A 24260-nucleotide genomic window follows, 5' to 3' on the forward strand; every position below is an offset into this window, starting at 1 on the left:
TGCTGGCGGGGTAGTTTCTTGCGTTGTCGGCTCGAGTTTTGATCATTTCTCCGATCGGCTCCAGCATCTTTTATCCCTGTCATGAATTTTCATACTGCTCTTGTTCTTCTGAAGCTGATTCCTTCCTCGTTTCGAAGTGTCTTTGTAATTCCCCGCTTGCTGTGTAACCCACCGGTGGGTCACTGTCTTTAGCACAATGAGTCTGCAGGGGCAAACGCTTCTCAGACAGCAGGAGGTGTTGCCTTCACACACAGTTTATGTTCATATTTCTGTCACTGCAACTGCTGTTAGCCAGGCCTTTCTGTAAAGGGTGGGCTGTGCAGGCAAACGCCACCACAGGAATTCTTTAGGTTGTTGCCCATATATATGTATGTATATGCACATGGACCTTGTGAGCATACCTTCATTGCAAGCGCCTGAGGTCAAAATATATGTTCTAATATTGTGTTCGCTAACAGAGTACTAGATTAGAGCCTCAGGTAATTGTATCCCTATTAATATTCTGATTAAAAAAAAATGCTGGGGTAGTTAACTAAATAGGTTCTAATCTAGTGGGAGAGTCTGCTTGTTGCAGTCATAATTAAATGCCCAAAGCAGAGTTTGTTTATGTACCTGCTACAATAATGCCAGGCATTTTGGAGAAATTCCTGAGCTTCTGTATATTTCATATATTTCATAACCAAGTCAGCAAGAAGGTATTAAAAAAAAAAATCATAGTACCAGTCACGTAAAAAAAGAAGTCTGAAACATTGTCATTTAATAAAATCACTTATTCACAATACATGCTTGCCATCATAAATGATACAGTAATTTTTATGTAGCCCACTAGGTGGCATTCATTACTTTGAAGTTTGCTTGCACTCAGCCCTGCATCCTAGGATTGCAGTTTTCTCACGAAATTTCTTAGATTTCCAGATTTATTTCATCTGTAAAAACTAATTAGCAGCTATTAGTATAAATGCTCTAATATGCTAATGCTATATGATTTTCTTCTCTTTTATTTGGTCCTACGTGGCAAAGCAACATTTATATACAACAGCGTTTAAATGGCAGAGTTCTCAAAGTTGTATTTCTACAGGTGTCAGACATTCAGGCAAGAACAGCACTGCTAATGTGGTCCCCTCCATCCAGTGATACCAGAGAAGATGCTGACAAGAATGACATACCAGATGTTTATACTTACGAAGTACTGATTTCAAATACCGGCAAAGATGGAAAGTACAAAACTGTATATGTGTATGTATTCATTATTTTAATGTAATTGCTGTTGTATTGAATTATGTGGCTTAAAACCTCTTTAAAAGTCTGCCTATTGCCCAGCGATTTAAGTAATTAGCAGTTTTGTGCAACTTCTCTTTTGAAACAAACTACTTTTTTAGTAAAATTGGTTCTGTTTTAATACTGAAGTCTCAAGAATCAATTAGAATGTAGAGACTTTGTTCTTAGATGTTGGAGGTATGTTTTAATATCACTTAGCTGCATTTCAACCAGCTGCACTAGAAATTATGCTCCCAATACGTTTATCCCTCCCTTCCCTGAAAATGCTCTTGGTAAGAGACAGTCTTAAGATATGAAATCAAGTAAGTAGATTCACACAGAACACAACTCTAGCAGCAGCCAAACAAAACTCTTCAATTGTTTCATTCCTAATACAATGGTTTTCAATCATTCTTTTGCAACTTGGAGAAATATAACAGAAAATTTACTATTAAGGGCATAGAGCACTCTGATAATTATAAATCTTTGTATTTAGCTAGTTTATCTTAGTTACTTTCTATGGATTTCATAGTAGTACGTGAATCAGAAGCTGGATATCCCTGTCTTAGAAGCTTACAGGAAAAGAAAAGAGCTTTGCTAATGTAATCTGATGTCAGTAAAAGCAGACTATTAGATGTCACTGAGGTGACTTTTCTGTTTACTGGGCTCTAACAAGTAGATATACGCAGTCATGTACAGTTTCAGGGAATTGTTTTTGCAGGGCTGAACTGAGCTTCTGAAGGCCCCAGTACTTCAGTGGGTTTGGTATAATAAAATACATGCCTACACGTGCAGCTGATCTTACTGAGTAAAAAGGAAAATAAGTGTTCTTCAGACAAGCAAACAAAGAAACGGAACAACAACAAAAGACCAGGGCAAAACAACAGGAGTCAAATGTGATAAGCCCCTAAAATTGAAAGATAAATGCATTTTCACTTTATTATATTTAGCAACAGAAACAAACTGTTAGCAAATTATTTCTTAGAAAGGAGTGTTAGGCGGATGAGTTAGATGATGTATGCCTTTTTATAATGTATGGGATTCTGAAACAGTCTATTAAGCCAAATCATATCTCTTTTCAGTGGAGAAGAAAATAAAGTTACTGTAAATGATCTCAGGCCAGCAACTGATTACCATGCAAAGTGAGTATCTCCTCCTCCATTCATTAAATTCAGTGCAAATGTTTTTAAAGTTTCGTTGGATCTGTGGATTTACCTAAGTCTTCAGAGATTCTTCACCACATCTCACTCTCATTTCAGTCACAAATCAACATTTTTGGCTTAGCCGACCACTCAGTCCGTTTCGGAGAACGGAAGATCTATGTGCCCTCATCCAGCATCCGTGCTCTTTACTTGTCATGTCATGCCAAAGCTGTGACATTTTCCTGTCCCTTGACCGGGCACAGGTGTTGCTTGCTTTCTCAGTTTCCCAGAAGCGGCACAAAGAGGTACCTGGCCCAGGAACATGCTCACCGCTGGCCACCTGAGGGTCGGGTTATGCTGCTTTCGCTTTGCTCCAGCAGACCAGTGAATCTGACCCTGTATACATTACTAAATAGGCCCCCAGCTCAACGTAGTTCTGCCCTTCTAGCAGAATTTGCTGTTTCGCTATGTCCTACTGAAGAAATAACATAGGATTGGAAAGATTAGGTTAGGTGTTCTTCTTCCCTCCTTTTTTACATATTGGAGGGTTGTCTTATTTCTTGGTTTAAAACAAACAGTATGAATACAAGTTTATAAATACATAGCATTGTGAGGGCCACACTAAAAGTACTGCCTTTTCAAGAAATAATTGCAAGCGAAGAGCGCAAGTTCGGAAGTGACTGAATATGCAGCATGTGAAGGATTTGCTTCTCATGACTGCATGGAGAACCCTAAGACTCCCGAGTACTGACCAGGGAACCAATTTAGAGGCAACTGGTAGGAAACACAGGGAACAAAAGTGTGTCTGAGTAAGGATGCAAGTCAGAAAAGCTGTGCCTCTTTCCACATGAGCTTTGCAACATCAGCAGAGGGGAGGAGGAGGGTTTCTGTTGTGTGTGTCTTTTGATTAGCATTTGCTCACATGTGAGAGCTAAATTCCTGGTCCTTGGTGTGAGGAGGTCTGTACCTCCTGATGCTGTTTTGCAGGGTATTGTCCTGGTTGCCAAACCAGAAGCAGAAAAGGGTTGGCCTGTTCATCACACACCATTTAATTTGGGCCACTATATGGCCTGCAGCACAGCTTCAGGAGAAGGATGAATGATAAATTGACGCAAAGCTCTTCATATGCAAGTGTTTACCTGTGATTTTGTTCCTATTTTTAGTAGTGTCTATGCACTTTACCCAATGATGTTTAAGTTGAAAATGCATGGAGCACAAGGGTCAGAGCCTAGGACTTCTTTTTCCTATCTACATTGGTTTTTTATCAGGCTACATTCAAACTCTTTCTTACTTAATTCTGATCATTGTAGAGAATGCATGGCAATAGATGACTTGGCCATCTAAGCTCTTCCTGAACTAGGAGTTAAACAAAATTCTGCCAGTGCAAACACTGCCCCAAATCAGTGAAAACCAGAAAGACTGAACTACAAAGATAACTGACTAATTACATATTTGCAACTCCATGCAAGGACAAACAACTTTTTGTGCAATATTAGTCACTGTTCAAATGTTTCGCTCGCCCTGTACGTGAAATCTGCAAAGCCAAATTTCCTGTGATTTGCTGTTCATGCAACAACAAAATACAAGGACTTTTGTGTCTTCATAAGCAGACAGCCCATGTCTTATGCCAGTGATCAGAGGAAAGGGGTTTTAGGTGTTCTGTTTTTTTCTTTTGAAGGAGCAGGTGAATCAGAAGAAAGTAAATGTGCAGGTTCATCCAAGGAGGAAACGAGGCATGGCCAAACAGCTGAGGAGGGTGCAGTGGCAGAGAAGAGAGGGAGGCCAGATAATAATGCTGTACTTAATTTTGGAGAAAAGCTATTAGAAAAAACATGTGTCTTAAAGACAGAAGCAAGAATTAACTCTTCTGAAGTACATGGAGAGTTAATTCGTAGCCTTCCTAAAGGAAAGGACAGGGTGAACAGATTCAGCAAGGTCTTGAAGCAGCACAGAAGGTACTCTGAAAATGTGTCAACAGCTTCATTGTGCTCATCTGATGAAAGTACTTGCAGAAGAATTATTCATAATATCAGTTAATATGTCTGCAACAGATAATGAGCCTGCAAGATGTTACCATTATTTCCCAACCAAAGTACAGCAAATAACAGACGTATTTCAAATGTAATTGTGAGACTAAAGCTGACTGATGGTAATGATGTACATCCAAAGTAAAGGACTCTTGTGTTACTTCTATTGACCAAGGTGCTTCCACCAGTTATTTATTTATAAGAGTGACGTTTTAATATTGAGGTAGCAGGGCAGCAACTTAGTTCTGAATACTCAGTTTTCTTTAGAAACTGTATTTACAGATTTTGAAGCAAAATGTTATTGGCTCTTTTCTACTTTAGAGTCCAAGTAGAATGCAACTGTGTAAAGGGGAGCCCATCGGAAGCAGAGAGTTTTACCACAATGAGTTGTGAACCTGATACCCCAAATCTGCCCAGGATAACTAATCGGACCAAAAATTCTCTTACTCTGCAGTGGAAGGTAAGAACTGTTTTAAAACTTTTGAAATAAATCTTTTAAATTCTTCATAATTGTTTTAGATTCGTCAATAAAATGCCAGTTTGTCGAAATGCACAATTTTTGTCAAACACAATAGTTTCAGTCACAGTTCTGTCACTGAACAGTACAGTATGTGTACTGGGTTAAATATGGACTTCAGTAAAAAGAGAGATTCCCAGAAAAGCAAGAAGCCTTTGTAGATAAAGTTACTGAGCTCTAATGCGAGACAGTGGTTTGAGTTCCAGTCCTCTGCTGTACTGTGGAACCCGTTCCCATTCTCTGTACTGAATATCAGCTTATTTGTGCAAAGCAAATGAAGTGGTCTGGAAAGACTGACATTTAAGCAGACCCGCAATCTAGCTGCACAGAAAAATTCTGTAGCATTTTACAATGCTGCCAGAATACTTTTTCAAGGTCTAAATTACAAAATAAAACCAGAAACACGATACAGACATTCATTGAATGGAGACTGAGCTAGGACTGTCTTGGCAAATGAAACACCCATATAAGGGGAGCATCATTTGCCCTGCACTGGTCTTGTTATAATTTGACCTATACATACATTTTTTTACTTAAGTGGTCTTGTAACCAGTTGGAGCTCTAATCTTCTTATTTTCCTGTTGCAGGCATCTTGTGATAATGGTTCTAAAATCCACAGTTACCTTTTAGAATGGGACGAAGTAAGCAAATTATTTTATTTTTAATTTTGTGGGGTTTTTTAAAGTAGCTGTATGTGACTCTGCACAGCAAGTGGTATGAAAATTATGACTTCTGTCTAGAGGCATGTGAGAAATATTAAATTCTGAAGTAATTATGAAATCATGGTTATTGCCCAAATTTTTTCTTGGGGAATATAACATAACAGGAAATTCCTAATTACATTATTCTGCCACTCTTATAAGTATTTTTTTCACCTGTAGTCCAATACTTCTCTCAAGAGCTGACACTGAAGGATCATTCTCCTGTGACAGTCTTTCTTTTGTACAAAGGGGGTGGATCTGCTATACCCCTGCAAGCATCTTCCAGTCCCTACCTGGACAGCTGCCCTGAGATGGCAGAGCTGCAGAAGTTTCATGGCTTTTTCCTTCCAAGCCTGTGGAGCTGGGAAATGGATAGGAAAGAAAAAAGCCTCTAATTCAACATGTATACAAAGTTATATATATGCTACTACCTATTAAATATATATACTACTAGCTCACTATATGGGAGATCGAGTTATGTTTCATTTCAAATAATGAATTTACTTCATGTTTGTGTGTTAGTTTAATTGATGGACACATATATAATAAGGTGAATAATATGATTGATTTAATTCCTTTTTAGGGAAAAGGAAATGGAGAATTTTGCCAGTGTTATTATGGCCAACAGAAGCAGTATAGGATTACTAAACTATCACCAGCAATGGGGTACACCTTTAGGCTAGCAGCCAAAAATGACATGGGAATGAGGTAAATATTACTACTATATACACAAATATGGAATGCGTATGCATGCATGTGTGTGCTTGTTTAGGAAAAACATATGATGCCATTTAAAGAAACGAGTCTTCTGTCCAGCTGGAATAAAATGGAATATAGAATAATCCAGCCGGAATCACAGAATCACAGAATGTTTGGGGTTGGAAGGGACCTCTGGAGGTCATCTAGTCCAGGGATGTCAAACTCTAGTCCAAGCCACCTGCTAAAGCAGGTTCACCTAAAGTAGATCGCACAGGAAAGGGACCGACAGTGATCATCTAGTCCAACTGCACAGTTAATTCACAGTATGTGGTTGGATTATTCGGTTTGCAGTTTACTTGTGTCCAATGAACCACTTGACCCCGCTTGAGCAGAGGAGATTAGGCAAGATGACCTGCAGAAATCCCTCCCAACCTCGGCTATTCTTTGATTCCCAGCATAATGCATTTTGTCCAGGCATGGTATGGCTACATACTACAACCACTAGGTATGTGCGTGCTTGCCATAGAAATGCTACAAATCTCGGCCCCTCTTAGAAGCAGATAGTGCAGCTACTTCTGCCAGACTTGGCCTCATTTCCTGAACAGCCTGCTCAGACATCTGTACATGATGCCCCTAGAATGAGGAATACAAGCATGACACAGACAACCCGGGTGCTCTCATGTGAAATCAGCCCAGGCTGTGCTGGCTTTTAGCTTCAGTCTCTGTAGACCTACACTGAAGTTGTTGTCTTGGACGTGTTTTCTTCTGCTCATACTTGTAATAGGCTTTTGTGTCTGATGTAATAAGCGCTTCTACTAAAATTCCGGGGATCATGCTAAAAGATAAGCGACTCAGCCAAAGGGCCAGAATGGAATAGCTGAAATGCTGCAGTCCTTGTGCTGCTGCTGTGCTGAGCAGAGGGTACCTCCTGCTGCGCTCTCTGCTGCACTTGGGTCCAGGGAGATTCGACATAGGGCTAGATCTAAGGTAGCTCCTGAAACTGGCGTAGCAATTTTCCAGGGCTTATCAGCTCTCAGACGTGAAGTCTGGCAGAACCCACCCTGCTACCTGTAGGTGTATCTGTATTGTGCTCTCTGCTGCCATGTCCCATTGCCCAGGTATGTCCCTTTATCTAAGTCCATTAGTCTCCTGCTACCCTGGGAAATGGACAGAATATGATATTACCATATCACAGAATCCTTTTGAAGTTCTAGAGTGTATTATGAATGCTTAGGATATGTGGTTCTTTTAATTGCTACTTTTCAGAAGTCATAGAGCACCATACTTTATTTTGAGTTTTTTGAATAAATGACATCTGACTTCAGTAGATATATGAGTAAGAACTTGAAAAAAAACCTGAGAAGTAACAGTTTCTCAGGTTATGCTTATGCTTCTGTGTGCGGTAGTTCTTAGGGATGTTTCTTGGTCTTCAGGCAAAGCAATAAAGCTGGCTGATAATCTCACTACCAGGGCTTGTCATCTCTAGAGAAGACTGGCAGTGTCCACACTACCTAGTAGCACTTGGATCTTGAGGTCCTTTGTGGCGTAAAAACAGGACTTCTGTAGCCATCAGCCTAAAATTGCTATTTTGCTTTTTTTTTTTTTTTTTTAATTTAGTGTTTGAAATATTATGAGCGTCGTGCAGCAGCTCACCAGAGTGGCGTTTTTATAGCGTGAAGTAGAGGACGTGTGTGCATGTCCTTCAGCTGGCATGAGGAGGTGCTTGAGGGAGCAACACCTGCTTGGACAGGGTTAAAGGACAGTGTAAAGCGTAGGGAGTGGGAATGCATTGCATATAGTGCAATATAGACATAGTGCCTATGATCAGAGGACACTGTAGTGGGCTAGAAAGACTTTCAGTGTGTTCTGACACAGTCTTGATCACGTTACTGCCTTCTGCATGTTTTTTCTGGAATTAATTCTTCTCTGAGTTGCTCCCAGACTTCGTCTTGATGAGATTTGGTTAGAACTGTTAAAAAAAATAGACAGGGAGTGAGCTGGCAATTAAGTGGGGCCCAGTGCTCAGGTTGTCTTCCTATTGCCCTTTTACCTCCGAGTGCAAATGCCCCATCCAGGAATACCTGCACGTATTACAGATGCCTGCAGTGTAAGCTGGTAGAAGGCATTGATCAGTTAAGTACCCTTCTTAAACAAATCATGCCAAATAGATTTTTAATTCAATATTTCATAGCTTTGTAAAGATACACTTTTTTGTCTTTATGGTATTATTTAATTAAGATGTCTCTTGAAATAATATTTATTGTGGTATAGTCCCTGATTATTCCTTATGAAGAATGTTGAGAACGTTAGGCGTCTGGAGACAGAATTTTGTCTAAATGATTTTACCAACAGGAACAGATATTTTAGTTTTGACTTACTCATATTTCTAAGTTTAATTCTAACCACACATGAAACAGTGGCTAAAAAAAGCTGGAAAAATAAAATCTATTTGAAAGATAGATAGCATTATTGTACTTTCTGAGAGAACTGTTTAAGAGTCATTCAAATGTGAGTATCACTGAACTCTTTTAGTTGATTTCAGTGTATTTTGGAGTGATTCAGTCAAGTAAAGAGATGAAATAGTTTTAAGGTGTGGATTTTTTTACCTTATATCTCCTTGTAAGGTGACTTCTTCAATAGTCTGTTGTGAATAGAGATAGTATTTGTCTAGCCTCTTTGCATGCTTTCTGTAGCCAACCTATATAATGCTGAAATTTTTTTCAGTAGATATATTGTGTATATCACATCATCTTCATTTCAGAACTTTTCTTGCTTGTGACTTTTTGCAGGAAAAAAATTATTATTCCCCCCAAATTTAAGGAGTTTTTTCTTGTTTTGCACTTTTTCACTTCTTGCTTCACAATCTATTTCACAGTCTGCACATCCACGTAGACTGTATGTCTGCTTTGGGTGCTATCAACACCCTTGATAAGATGTTGTCAGTAAGATTTTTTTTAAATGCTATAAAGACTTTAGAGCAGACCAAAATTTACAACTTGTGTGTTATAATGTAGGCTGGGTGAGAGAGAAAGTGAAGTCAAGATATCTTTATATTGAGATTTTTCAGGAAAGTCAGGTTCTAACACATGAGATATTTAACTGGTACTGTTGCTTAATCCATACAGAGAATTTTGTTTGTAGGGCTTCCTGATGCTCACTAAGGTAGTGCCTAGCTCTTAGATTTATGTTAGTTTTATACAGTAAAAAAAATAGCTCTTAAGCCCGTGTTTCTTCAGATCTGACGTGGAAGCAGTAAATATCCAAATAAATGCCAGCTGAGAACAGGTGGGTGTTTTTTAGAGTCTAGCTGGATACATGCCAGACCATCTGTGAAAGCATAGTACCTGTTCACTGACTTCTGCATCCCTCTGTTTCACAGTAGGTCTTTTTATGTGACTTATTTGTATTTTCACTTCAAGGCATATCTAAGCATCATCAGATAAGGTTAACAGTTGTGTTAGGAGATTGGCTGGTGTATACTCTACTTCATTTGTTCTGCAATAAGGCTTCCGTATTGGCAGCTCTTAAAGTAACTTAATATTAAATGAGGCTATTATTCTATTATTTTCTGAATCACTAGAGAAACTAGTACTTCACTGGATACTTGAAGCATATAGTTGCTGCCTGGGAAGCAAAATTTTTTTGAGGTCTTCCCATATATGCTTTTATGTCTTCATGTTTTCATTTTGAATAGGAGGGACACTGTGATATTAGTACACTATTGCATATAGAGCTCTATTGTTTTAGAATGACATAATATGAAAAAGCAAAATGTTTTCATTAGCAAAACATTGTAATTATATCATACAAAGGAATCTTTCAATTCTGAACATGTTAACCTTGTTCAAATGTTTTGTTACTGACAGACTCATGGGCAAGTCGTCTGCACATACCACCTTGCAATTTCCAGTTGCACACATGTCCAAGAAACTGTCATAGCTGTGTTTAGTAAGAATTATGTTTTTCTAGGTATTCTTTATTATGTCTAGTTAGTTTACATACTGTCTGTTTTAAACAGTGATTTTAGTGAAGAAGTCCTGTATCATACCTCAGGCACTGCCCCAACCACACCAGCAAGTCCTTTGCTGATGAATGCTGGAGTTACTTGGTTATCCTTACAGTGGACAAAACCCTCAGGAACACCATCAGATGAAGGAATCTCATATATATTAGAGATGGAGGATGAAAACTCAGTAAGTTTAAAATACTTATTCTCAGTAAGAAAAGAGACTATAATGTTTGATACATTATTAAGTGTAACTGATTACTTTTGAATAGAATAGTCTACAAGGAACTGTGTTTTCTGAAATTAAGCTAATGACTTCTCATTGCTGTGGCCAAGCCACATAGCTTTCTCCTTTTGTTGTGACAGTAATCGTTATTAGTATGATTAAGCCCCAGTCCTACAAAGACTTTTAACTTTCTGAATTTACGTCTGAAAGTTAAACCTTGCAAGAGCTGGATCAAAGTAATTGCATTATGAATTGTCCTCCCAGATGTCGTTTCAGCCTAATTACCTTTGTTTTGAAATTAGTCCTGTTCTACCCTTTGAAAATCTTAGGTATAATTTCTGTTGACACTGTATATGTTTTTGTTTACTGTTCGTTTCCCCTCTTCTGATTGGAGAATGGTTAATTAATTTTCCCCTCTCGAGAAAAAACATGTTGTGTTTACAGAATGAAGTTACACTTATTGCTTTGTCAGAGGAGCATAACAGTTACAGTCTGAAACCATAGTTTATTTGTATGAAGTATGTTACATGGTCTGGTTTGCAAATATAATGTTTCAAGTAATGCTGTTTAATTCTGCAGGGATATGGTTTCAAGCCAAAATATGATGGTGACGATCTTACCTACACAGTGAAGAATTTGAGACGTAGTACAAAATATAAATTTAGGGTAAGATTTTTTCATGTATTTGGGTTGTGGGTTTTTCGCGCCAGAGTATTAATAGCTTGAGATTGACTCAGAAGTGGGGAGGGCCCTTTTTTAAGGAAAACAAATTTTTATGCCAATTTCTTACAGTTTTAATCTATTAAAACTATCAGCCGAACACCTTCTTCATTGATCAACTCTGCAGAAGGAATAAGAACCTCCCTCTGCAGGAGCATAACATAGTTGCAGGTATCTTGAAATTCCACATCGTAAGTCAGTGTTCTTAACAGCTCGGATTTTTCATTTGGCTTCCGTGTTGCATATAAATGGGTAATATTTCTTAGTGTAGCTATAGGGTTCTTTGTTAGACTCTAAGCACATTGGGATAAGGAGCAGCTTTGATCAAAAATCGTTTGTCAGCGCCAGCATAGCACTGAACCCAAGTTAGTAAATCATTCATATTACCATGTGCTGAGCCCATTCTAGTAAGTATTCAGTGTTGAACTTGTTAGCTCAGGATGGAGTCTGGCTTAGCAGTGGCTTAACAATGAGCTTTTGGCTGTGGTTAAAGGCAAAAAGAAGCATACTGGCTATGGAAAGGCAGCCAAATAGCCATCAAGGACTACAAGAACCTTGCTAGGGCACACAGAAATGCGGTCAGGAAGATGGAGGATCAGCTAGAACTGAAATTGGCCAAAGATGTCAAGACCAACAGGAAAGGGTTCCTCAGATATGTGAGCAGTAAGCAGAAGCACAAGGAAGACATACCTAGGCCCATTGCTTAAACAGAGCAGAGAAACAAGTTATTAATAACGTCAGTAAGGCAGAGGTTCTCAATATCTTCTTTGCCTCTGTCTTGACTGGCATAGCTAGACCCCAGATCACAGGATCCAGTAGCTATGCCAAGGCATCTATCAACCCACCAGCAGCAGAGGGAGGGCTGGGCTGTGGCCTCTTGGGAGGGCTCAACCCACTTTGACTGATTTGCCAGGACAGAATCCACTCCAGGATGTTAAGACAAGTGGCTGACATTGTTACAAGGCCACTCTCTTTAATATTTGAAAAGTGATGGAGATCAGGGGATATCCCTGATGACTGGAAGAGGGCAAATACCATGCCCATCTACAAGAAAGGCCCAAAAGGGGACCCAGGAAACCACAGTCTTACTTCAGTCCCCAGGAAAGTAGTGGAACGAGTCCTTCCAGACACTCTTACAAGCCAAATGAAGCAGGGGATTGGGAAAGCCAAAACAGATTTACCAAGGGCAGATCAGGCCTGACTAACCTGACCACCTTCTACAAGCAAGTATCACTTTGAGATGACCTGGGGAGAGCAGTGGATTCTGTTTACCTGGAGTTCTGCAAAGCGTTTGACACTGTTTCCTACAGCCACCTCCTGGACAAACTGCCAAGACAGAGACTGGGTGGGTGGATTAATAGAAAACTGGGCAACAGGCCACACTCAGAGGGTGGTGATCAATGGTTTTTACTTAGGCTGGCAGTCTGTCACAATTAGTGTCTCCTAGTGATTAGTATGGGACCCCACACTGTTCATCTTCACAAGCGATCTAGACAATGGGATTGAAAGCATCCTCACCACGTTTGCTGATAGCACCAAACTGAGCGATGACATGGACATGTCAGAAGGGAGACCCGTCTTACAGAGAGACCTGGACAGGCTGGAAAATAAGGCTAGCAAGAACAGTATGAAGTTTAACAAAGACAAGTCAGAATAACCATAGAGCCTAGTACAGACTGGGATTTGTGTGGCTGGGGAGCAGCCTTGCTGAGAGGAACCTGGGAGTCCTGGTGGACAACAGGTGGAACATGAGTCAGCAGGGCACCACTGCAGCAACCAAGGCATGCCTGATCCTGGGCTGCATCCACAGAGATATTACTAGCAGAGGTAAGAGACATGATTGCCCCACTCTACTTAGCACTTGTCAGGCCACACCTCGAATACTGTGTCCAGTTTTGGTCGCCACAATTCAAAAAAAGCACAGACACACTGGAGAGGGTCCAAAGGATGGCCGTGGAGGTGGTCAAAGGGCTGGAGAACCTGCCTTGTAAGAAAAGACTGAAGGAGTTAAGTCTTTTCTCCTTGGAGAAGAGAAGACTTAACAGGGACCAGTTTTCTAATACTTAAAGAGCATCTACAAAGAGGAACGAGGCTCTGGTTTCACAGGGAGCCACGTGGAGAGGACAAGGGGCAATGGGTACAAGTTGCACGAGGACAGGTTTCATCTTGATGTAAGAAATAAATTCTTTACAGTGAGAACAATCCATCGTTGGAACAACCTCCCCAGGGAGATGGTGGAGTCCCTGTCACTGGATGCTTTCAAGACACAACTGGACAGAGTGCTAGATAATCTCATCTAGGCTCCCTTTTCCCTGAAGGGTTGGACCAGATGGTCTTTCAGGTCCCTTCCAACCTGGGCTGTTCTGTGTTCTAAACTGTTCTTGAACAGTTGTATGGTTTTCAAAACAAAGCTAAAAGCATGAAACAGAGTCAGAATGATCTCATCTTGGTCTACAAGGGAAAATATTGGTAGTTGTTGTATTGCATACACCTAGAATACCATGTAATATGGAAGAATTAGGAACTGCTGAAGAGCAGCATCTCTGTGCAATATGAAAGGCAGCGGTTTAGGGGTTGGTTGGTTTGTTTTGAGGCTACACTAAAATATATCAGTAGTCCTTTTCAAGTGATAGCAGATATTTTGCACTTTTGAATATAACTACTTTCTTAAGGAGAAAAGGCTATGGTAGGTATTAGTCTCATAGTATTTGGATTTTTTTACATAATATTTAAATAATTTAAAATATATAGTGTATTCCAAGGGCTGTACAAAGCTAGGGCTGTTATGGCCACACATGGACTTAAACTAAAGAACAGCTAATTACCTTGGAACTAGCTTTTGCAGCGCTTGGTTGTAGTTTGCCTTTGAAAGTAATCCTACATGTTAATCATACACATTACTAGTGAATATATAGTTAACTTAAATATCCTAAGTTTGGCGTTAAAATTTTTTTTTAAATCAATGTTTATACCCTATTTTTCTTAACAAAACACTAAACAGAAATCTTTGTTCACTCATTCAGAGAGCATAAAGGAGAAACAAATGTTGTCTTAACCAGGTCTTTAGTTTTTATTATACAGGAGAAAGACTTAATTAGTAGTAATATTCCTTAAGGCTTTTGAAAGAGGCTTTATAACCATTGGAAACATTATTATGATATGTAAATGCTAACTGAGTCTGCTTACCTTCATTTGTAAGGGCATAAAGACAACCAGATGATTGTTAATCTTGTAAACTGTATCGGGAGACTTAGTGTCTGTGAGACATGTTGGCTCACATTTTCTTCTCTCAGTCTGTGCTAATGTTACTGCTGTCATTTCGATTCTGCTCATTTTTAAAACAAATATAAAAGCCAAAACCCCTTTTTTTAGGTTGTTTATTTTTTTGCTGTGAAGAAGTAGGAATATGTAGCAAACTAACTGCAGACACAACCAGAAAGTAAAAAATAGCGGCAGTTTGTTTTCCTAGAATCACAGAAAAGTCTGGGTTGGAAGGGGTTTTTGGCGATCATCTGGGTCAAACTTGTGTAGAAAGCAGGGCCTTAGGTTAGGCAATTCACCTCCGTCCCAGCCCTGTCAACCTGAGGCTTCAGTATTTCCAGCAAGGGAAATTCCACCACTTCCCTGGGCAGCCTGTTCTCGTGTTTAATTTATTTTCTTATATGCAGCCAGAATGTTCCCTAACACACTTACACCCATTGTCTCGTCCTGTCATCACAGATCCTTGTGAAAAGAGGATCTTCATCTCTTTTCTAACTACCTTTTGGGTATTAGAAGACTGTGATTAGAATCCCCCTGCCATGAAACTTCTTTTTTCTAGGCAGAGTAAACCCAAGTTCTTCAACCTTTCTTCCTGTGTCAGGTTCTCCAACCCTCTAATCATGCTGGCCCTCTTCTGGACTCTCTCCGGTTTCTCAATGTCTCTCTTGAGCTGGGAGGCCCAGACTGGCTACAGTATTCCAGCCTAAAAAGTGCTGAGTAAACTGGCATATCCCTTGTTCTGCTTGCTAAATTCTTGCTAATGCCGCCCATGAAACAATTTGCCTTTGCTACTCTAGGGTGCTTTGCTGATTTGCTGGGCCTGCTTTGCACCAGGACCCCAAGGTCCTTCTCAACAGAGCTGAAAAAAGAAAAGCCGGCTAACCAGTCAGACCCAGCCTGTGCTGCTGCTGGGATCATTCTGTCCCAGGTGCAAGACTTTACATTTACCTTTGTCAAAACTCACACAGCTCTTGTTGCTGCAACGTTCCAGCCTGTCAAAGTCAATCTCTCTCTCCATGTCTCTCTCGGCTCCTAGTTTGGTGTCATATGCCAACGTGGGGAGGGTGCATTCACTGCTGTCATCAAGACCACTTCTGAAGATATCGAGTAATATCTAACATTGTATTGACTTCTGAGGAAATCCAATCATGAGCAGCTGCCAATTTGCCTTTGAACTATTAACCACCCCACTTTGAGCCTGGCATTCTACCAAGTTTTCCATACCCATCTTGGGGTCTGTCTGTCCTGTCTGCATCTTAGCAGCTTGTCTGCATGGATGTTGGGGGAGACCATGTCAAACTAAAATCAGGCTAGATGATGTCCACAGCTCTCCCCACATCTATTGAGCAAGTTGTTTCATCATAGAAGGCACTCAGGTTGGTTGAACATGATCTAACCTCGATAAATCTAATCACCTTCTTGCCCTTCGTGTGCCTGTAAATAACTTCCAACTACATCTTTTGCCATGATTTCCCTTGGGATTGAAGAGTTTATATCACCTTTGCTGCTTTTAATATAACTTACCTATATAAGCACTTTTTTATCTCTGAATGTATTTCCTGAAGAGAAGATAAAGTAGTAACGTGAGGGCGCTACATAATTAATCCAAATTATTTGGGTTTTTCCAGCAGTTAGTAAAGCATCACTTTTTGCTCGTTATTTAATTACATGAAAATACTGTTACCTCAGTGGCAAAAGAATTGCAATTAAAATTGTAACACTTCCAAGTTTCTTCAGTGAAAATTTAAATATTACCTCTTTGCTGTGTGTCTTTTTCATCACCTTTTGTTTCCATGCTTTTTATAAAAGTTTTTTTCTCGTGCATATATTTTATTATCAATAAATTGCACAACTCCAATTAAAAAAGAACAGTTCTTAGACTGTTTTTAAAAAACAAGTGTTCAGATCCTTGACTTGAAATAAAGTGGCTTGTGCTGTATTGAGCACCCACAGATTCCATTTATGTCACTGAGATTTGCATGTCCTGATTGCCTTTTACAGTCAGGCAACTCTTAAGTATCCTAAGTAGTTGCCTGGCTTTATGCACCAGTGCTTAAAATTTGGGGGATATGGAAGGCTATTTGATTTGTGAATTTAAAAAAAAAAGTTTTCAGATTCACCATTATGGGCCGGAGGGGAGGGTGTTCAATGACTTTTTTTCCTGGTAATTTGCAGGAATTTTTTATTTCAGTATAGTGATTGTCTAACTATGGGACTAATGAAAATGTAAAATGAAAGTATATCATAGCTTTAGTTCTTGTTATAATTTATTGTGTAGCTATCTAAGCATACATATAAATTAATTTGACATTACTATTAACAGTGAATAGCATACCACTAGCCAGCGCGTTTATTCTGTTTATAATATTTTTTATATATTTACAGGTCATTGCCTATAAATCAGAAGGGAAAAGCAGTTCAAGTGAGACAGTAGAATGCCACTAGCCAGCGCATTTTTTCTGTTTATAATATTTTTGATATATTTACAGGTCATTGCCTATAACTCAGAAGGGAAAAGCAGTCCAAGTGAGACAGTAGAATACATTACTTGTGCAGACAAGCCTGGAGCACCTTCAAAACCCACAGTGAAAGGAAAAATTCACGCACAGAGTTTTAAAATAACCTGGGGTAAGATTGTTGTCCAGCTCTGTTTAGAGTATGTTCTCTGTATTTTCTATATACATAAATGTATTTTTTATATGTATATATTTTTATATAGAAAGCCAGATTTTACTTCAGTAACAGTTCAGTCAACTGAGCAATTATGATCCATTTTCATGGAACTTAGACAAAAAATATTGATTCAAAATACTTAGAGTGGCAGTATAATAGTGTAATTATGGGGGAAGATAATATACAAATTGTAATAGGGACTGTTATTGCAGGGGACTACAATAATTAAAAAAACAGTAGTGTTAATTTGTGTACTGAGAAGTTTTGTTTCTCTATCACAAAAAGTAGATGCTACAAAATTCTGGGTTTTGAATCAAAATATAAGATCCAGGTTCAGCCTGTCTCTTCAAAGTGTTTGGGTTTGATAGTTGAATGTTTTTATTCACTAAGGATCTTAAGAAACTTTTCCTTAGGCTCATTTTTTTTACCCTTATGCTGTGAAACAGAAGGTGAAGCAGTACTGTGTGATGCAGTAGTTTAGCAGAAAACAGTTAAAAGTTTATTTATTGTCACAGGTAATTAAACTTAGTACCTATTTCTGTTTAATAGTGTATTTAATTATTTTGCCCTAATAAGAAAGCTACTTTCAGAGTATAAGAAAGACTCAGCAAGTCCAGGCTTGCATCTTTCCAGAGTGTTTTGCTACATTGGAGCCTGATACTTCATCTTTTATGGATGATATGCAATGTATGAAATTATTAGAAATACCTAATTTGTAAATCAAAAAGTATCTAAAATATCTATTTATTTATAAAACTTTTAATGGTCATTATTTTGAACAGTAATGCTCTCTTTTTCTTTTCATGAGTGATAATTAATGTGATTTTATTTTTCATTTGGAGTAATTTGTTACCTTCTAAGCAAAAAAGTGCTATGTGCTGTGTAGTAAGTCTCATTTATTTATTTATGTAGTTATCATTTATTTATCACCATTTGCACATACATAATGTAATCTTGTGGCAGCAGTGCCCTTCTGTATTGAAGTATCACGCTGTCTTTATATCTGTCCATAATATTGGTTTGCCACAAGATCTTAATTCTGGTGTTCTCTAAGTCAGCTCTGAGAGAGTAGTGGGATTATATGTCAAAGACAGGTCTGTAGGTTCATATCTTGTACATTAATATTGTACCAGGGAGGACAGTGCGCTCAATTTCTAGTGATGCATCAAAAATTCAAGAGGTTAAGTTTTCAGTACAGAACTCCTGCCTTCTATTCTCTCCCAAAGTATGTAGGTTTTTTGAAATGCCGTCCTTAAATTATTTTGAAATATCTTATTTGCAAATCAGTATGATAATCTTTTCCTATCTGCAGTCCAAATTACAGGACCATTGGGATCTATGTCCCTGAAGCCATAACCAGACAGCCTTTCATGGCACTTCAGAGTAACTGAAATGTTTGCGGTGGCATGTCCCAGGTGCCCATTTCACTTGTCACTCTTCATCTGCAGACTACAGTAGGGTTGTGATCAAACAGCCTCGCACAGTGGACGATTTAAATGCTTTGCTGCTGTCCTAAGCCAGGATGCTATGGGCTGGCTGTCTAAATACTCACCTCAAAAGCTACAAAAACGTTCAGTTTGCCTTGCTTAGTTGGAATATTGCTTTTTTTTTATAGATCCACCAAAAGACAATGGAGGAGCAGCAATAAATACATATGTTGTGGAAATTTCTGAAGGCTTAAGTGGTAAGTATTAGGAGCATATGTTGGCATTCAGCTGTGTTCTCTTTTGTGTGTGTGTGCCTGTGGGAAGAACAAAATGTGTATGATGACAGGGAAAGTTATTGCAAAGGACTGCCATTAAAAAATAGAGATGTTGATGCTTGTATACAAGAGGTTCTTTTTCTCTGGCTTAGAAAAAAGATGCCACAACACTTGTCAAAACAGATGCTTCATGTTCAACCTGTCACTTTGGTGTATTCTTTTCTGGAAAGGAAATAGCACATTTCGGACATTTTAGCGCCGGAAGACAGAGCCACGTAGTTTTGGATGTGTGACAGATAAAAGAAAAACTAGTGCTCCATTTGTCACTATTAAAGTAGAACAGTGATACAGTTAGGACACTTATTTCTGCTATTTGCTTTTCTATCTTTTTATACAGAAGGGAAGTTAACAATATTTCTAAACTGGACATAAAGCTACCCAGCTAAATTATTTAAAAATCTAGACCTCTTAAGTAACTTTATTAAACACAGTCACGCTGAGAATGAAATCGGTGTGTCAGATTAAGACAGCTCACTGTCCCTGGATTGTAAGGGCAGCCCTGTCAGGCGTCTCCCGTCCTGTTGTTTTGGTGCTTAGTCTGTCACTTTCCTTTCTGCATCATGTGTCCACATTCAGTCACTTTTGGAATGACTTACCTGAGCTTTTTATGCAGATTTAGTGAGCTGTGCATTATGTTTCATTCCCAGTTCTCTAAGTTCTGTGATGAATTGGGTTGTTGGAGATTTCATTAAAAGTCCCCAGGTTCCCTGCTTAATATCTTAAAAGGAGAGAGAGAATGCTAAAGAGTTTCTGGTTTTAGGTTCTGTCTGGATGGCAAAGAATGAAATCAGTATTTCAGATGGTGCTGGGCCATTCAGGAATACAGGAACAAGCTTTATCAGTTGTAGACTGTAGTTACAGTTCGCAAAACAAATGTTGTAATTAAAAGTTCTTTCCATGGAAATTTTTGCTTTTGTATCGTTCCTGTTTATTTGATTATGATATTTGAATGTCCCTGCTGGCCCAGTAATAACTGCTTCATTAAAAGTAAATTCACTCCTAGTTAATGTGAATACCAAATAAGGAAGGTATTTCACTTCAGAGCTACACAAATTTATCTAGGAAACTATCTTTATGAAATGGTTGGATCTTTTTCCAGGAAACTAAAAGCAAACCTTAAAGTTTTTTGTTTTGCTTTGTTTTTATAAATGTCAGGCACACATTTAGTAAAGCTCGGATACCTGCTGTGGTTGGTACTGAAGTGTGACAAGTTACACCTTGCTTCATTGCACACTTATTCTTCACCTTTCAGGAAACAAATGGGACACAATATACAGCGGAGCTGCTAGGGAACATGTGTGTGACCGACTAAACCCTGGTTGTTCCTATCGCTTACGTGTATATTGCATTGGGGAAGGAGGACAAAGCACGGTAATATGAGCTAATATTTTTATTAAATAAAATGTCTTTCTCGAAGAAAATCTGGTCCAGGAGTTAGTAAGCAAATATTGTACAGGAGTCCCTAACAAAATAACCGTAATTACTATCTCAAAAAGATTCCAATATTGGTGCACAGTATTTCAGGTTTCTGGCCATTTCTTAAAGAAATAAATGTGAATATTCTTTTCTGATGCTATGTTTTGTTTAGAGTGCTTTTTCTTATTTACAGAAAGAGAAACTATGTCATGTCCGGTGTGATACACTGACAGGATGTCATTTCTTAAGGCCTATCCCAAGACAGCAGCGTAAATGTAATATTTTCCCTGCGGAGTGCCCTGTCTGAGCAGCCCGGCCAGCCCCATGGGCAGGAGACGAGGCAGCATTTCCCCTGGCTTTACAGGGTTGTGCTCCATAGTCTCTTCCCATGCTGACCCAGCCACAAACGCAATGTTTACATTGCTCTGCTTTCCAGTATTCCCAAACAATTCAGTGCGCCGTACTATACTCCCTCACATATACATACTAGATACACATACACTTGCACTGTCACTTCTGTGGTATAGTTCAGCCTCCAGTGCCCAAACATCACTCTGTGTTCTTGTCCCTTCTTCCCAGCACCAGGTTGAACAAAGCCAGCCCTGGCTTTCTGCAGACTTCTCCAGCAGGGCTTCGCTGTCAAGCTGGTCTCCTGAAAAATCTTAAAGCCTTCCATTCTTGGTGTTTGCATTTTTCCCCACCCGCCTTTTACTACATGAAATTTGTGTGTTCTTCCCCCCCATAGAAGTCCCCTGCACAGCCAGCCTTGCCCACGGCCACCTTGTCTTAAGGATTAGAATCGTAGAATCATGGAATAGTTTGGATTGGAAGGGACCTTCAAAGGTCATCTAGTCCACCCCACCTGCAATGAGCAGGGACATCTAACATTTCATAGCTTGTTTATTTTAAGGGAGCTGTATTCATGAATCAGTTACCTGTTTCAGAAAGTAAACCCTAGCTGTGCTTCTTTAATTGTTGTGTATTTCACACACACTACGTGTCTGGGAGAAGGTCGCAGAGCTGCTGACCTCATGGCTCTCAGTCCAAACTCCAGACTCCTGACTTTATGGTCTGTGAGACCACGGTGAATGTTCCCAGTAGTGTTTTCAGCTGAAGTTTGGATGATAAACCTGTTGGTGGTACAGAAGACACTGTGAAATTTGACTGTGAGTCTGCTGATCCGTATTTGGCAACCACTGCCTTTACAGGCTCAGGGAGCTCCGTGTGACAACAGCAGAGCTGCCACTACCAAGAGTGGTCACCTTTCTCCTTTCTGGCGTAGGTACTACAGGTGACCTACAAATTCGGCTGATGCGTAAAGACGAGTCACTCACTATGGAATGGGATGCCATGCCTAGGAGACTTCCTGAACCGTCCAACTTAAGCCAAATTATTGTAATTACTCTGGACTCCTTCGGTGCTGGCTCAGCTGCAGCACCGTTACCCATGCCATAGCTCAGCTCGCTGTTGTACAGGGGGAAGGGAAGGCAGGATAGTGCCCTGTCACCAAACCACAAGTGCATCTCTGTCTTTGGTGACTTTTCCTCTGCCAACCTCCTTCCCCACAGCTCTACTCCGTTACTATAGAATAAACATTATTTGAGTACCAAAAAGAAGATAACTTTCAGAAAGTCCTGATACTTCCCTGAAGGTGTCAGAAATCAACAGAAGAATAGTAAAGAAAGATGTAATAAAACTTTTCTGTAGCTTGTCAGGGACATATGCCTCCTGAGAAACATTCTGCCTTTTAAGTAGCATCTGTTGTTCAGTGAAAGGAACTGAAAAGCAGCAGAGCTTCCAATCTACTCTTTCTGGAACATATGTAGAAAGCAGTTGTGAAATGAGACTCTAAGATGCATCTCTCTTGTAAATTAAAAGGCTTACCAACTTCGTATTCTGTATCGCACCGAAGCTAATGACCCCACAGCGTCTCTGACTCATTTCTGTCTGCACCCAGAATAGGCACTGCCATCTGCTGTGTGTTGTTATGCTATGTGTTTTTGCAGACACTTCAAATCAGAGGTGGAAGTTTGTTGCACATTAAGTATTACTAAGCAATGAAAAAGTTGAAATCTCCATCGTTTTTAAGCTCTTCTGATTGACATTTCTGCCAACTTTTCCTTTCTGGTATGTTCTTGCACAGAAAGTACACAACCCTTAGAATAAAGATTTAGAAATCATTAAACTGCAGCTTGATAGAAAAGGGAATGAGTTTACATTGAATAAGTCGTATTTCAAGCACCTATACTAGGTTTGTACTGATACTGAACTACTGCTTTTAATTCTACCCCTTTTCTGTGTACCGAAACACAAAAGCAAAAGCTGATTTTGCATGTATGTGATTACTGTAGTGTGTTTTATATTGGTATTCTGACAACTACACACCAGATCACTTAGGCATCTTCATGTTTTTGAAGACCTTGTTTCTGACTCAAGTCTTTACTTGTGGCATAATTGATAGTGCTTGTTTTGGCCTAGATGACTTCAATAATCTGTCTTTCCTTTGTAGGCATCCGATTCTTTACTGGTGCAGACACCAGCAGTGGTTCCTGGTCCATGCCCACCCCCAAGGCTACAGGGTAGACCGAGAGCAAGAGAAATTCAGCTGCGCTGGGGTAATTCTATTACAAATATTAGCAAGTGTAAGGGATCCAAATGTGTTGTGTGTTAAATAAGCTTTTCTCTTTTTTTCTTATTTTTAGGACCACCTCAGATAGACGGTGGTTCGCCCGTTACCTGCTATGGTCTGGAAATGTTTCAGACAGAAACCGATGAACACAGAGAGGTTTACCAGGGCTCTGATGTTGAATGCACAGTAGGCAGCCTTCTTCCAGGGAGGACATACAACTTCAGACTGCGAGCAGCTAACAAGGCTGGGGTAAGGAATGGTCTGAAATGCAATTAGTTCTGGAGGCTGCAACCGCTATTAAGGATCTTCCCTTTTAAAAGAAGCATTTAACAGTAATTTTAAAATGAGGTTTTCCTGATGTAGAGTCATTTCATTCGCATAGCTTATTGTTGTGTGGGAACAGACAGTTAAACACCCGTTTATAATAATGAGGGTTTTAGATGAAAGGAAGAGAAAATAGCTAATTATGTCTTATATCTGAATAATAGTATTGGGAAATGGTTAGGAAATGCCAAGTACTTTATCAAAGCATTGTTGCAACTTTGATATTCTCATGTGAAGTAAGGTAGTAAATTATTTTCTGTATATAGCTTTGTAAATTGATTGACTTTTATTTTTACAGCTGTTGGTGTTCTAGAATAATAAGTGTTTCCTGACTTTTTTGTATTTAGTTTAAGTTCTGAGTATGTTTTATCAGATACAAGAATATTTTCTCTATTTGGAGCATTAAATGTGTTTAAATCAATTGTTGCTGTAGAAAAAGCTTTATTTAACTATGTATCCAAAGTCCTGATTTAAAGACAGAGAGGCAGGGCTGCTTGCATTTGTTCAATAACATTCTGTTCATAAAAATTATCATGACCAGTTGACACTGCTTGTGGAGAGGTCTGCAGCTTAAGGCTTTAAAGCACTGACCTAACGTTTTGTCCGCCCCCTGCAAAGAGCGGTTCATAGCTCAGGCATTTTTTGAATCCTTTGTCTCTTTTATATAAATAGGCAGTTACAAATGGTGTTCTGTTATAGTGCAGCCATCACATAACTTCAAAATAAGGATTTGGATGGCATTTTCCTGCTTTGGCTGAGAATTTGAAGTGTCAAATTTATTCTGATTGTATTTACAAGCAGAGTATTACAGCTGTGCTGGAGAATAGTCAGATGCTGAAATAAATCCTGAATCCACAGTCCACAAAGATTTATTTCATAAGCAAATAATACAAAGTTTCA

At 39.2% G+C, this 24260-nt stretch overlaps 1 protein-coding gene across 7 annotated transcripts in view; it reads left to right on the forward strand.

Annotated features, from left to right (window-relative positions):
- FNDC3A (fibronectin type III domain containing 3A) overlaps positions 1-24260 on the forward strand; it is a 122550-nt gene that overhangs the window by 85923 nt on the left and 12367 nt on the right. For all 7 annotated transcript variants that reach the window (XM_065630369.1, XM_065630362.1, XM_065630392.1 and 4 more), the window contains 12 exons: positions 1079-1236; positions 2340-2399; positions 4748-4886; positions 5531-5584; positions 6228-6352; positions 10362-10536; positions 11155-11241; positions 17046-17184; positions 18845-18913; positions 20244-20362; positions 22917-23022; positions 23110-23285. In XM_065630369.1, the coding sequence (XP_065486441.1) occupies positions 1079-1236; positions 2340-2399; positions 4748-4886; positions 5531-5584; positions 6228-6352; positions 10362-10536; positions 11155-11241; positions 17046-17184; positions 18845-18913; positions 20244-20362; positions 22917-23022; positions 23110-23285 (1407 nt within the window). The remainder of the gene's footprint in view (positions 1-1078; positions 1237-2339; positions 2400-4747; positions 4887-5530; positions 5585-6227; positions 6353-10361; positions 10537-11154; positions 11242-17045; positions 17185-18844; positions 18914-20243; positions 20363-22916; positions 23023-23109; positions 23286-24260) is intronic.

This window comes from Caloenas nicobarica, chromosome 1 (genome assembly GCF_036013445.1).
Source record: "Caloenas nicobarica isolate bCalNic1 chromosome 1, bCalNic1.hap1, whole genome shotgun sequence".
Taxonomy (NCBI): Eukaryota; Metazoa; Chordata; class Aves; order Columbiformes; family Columbidae; genus Caloenas; species Caloenas nicobarica.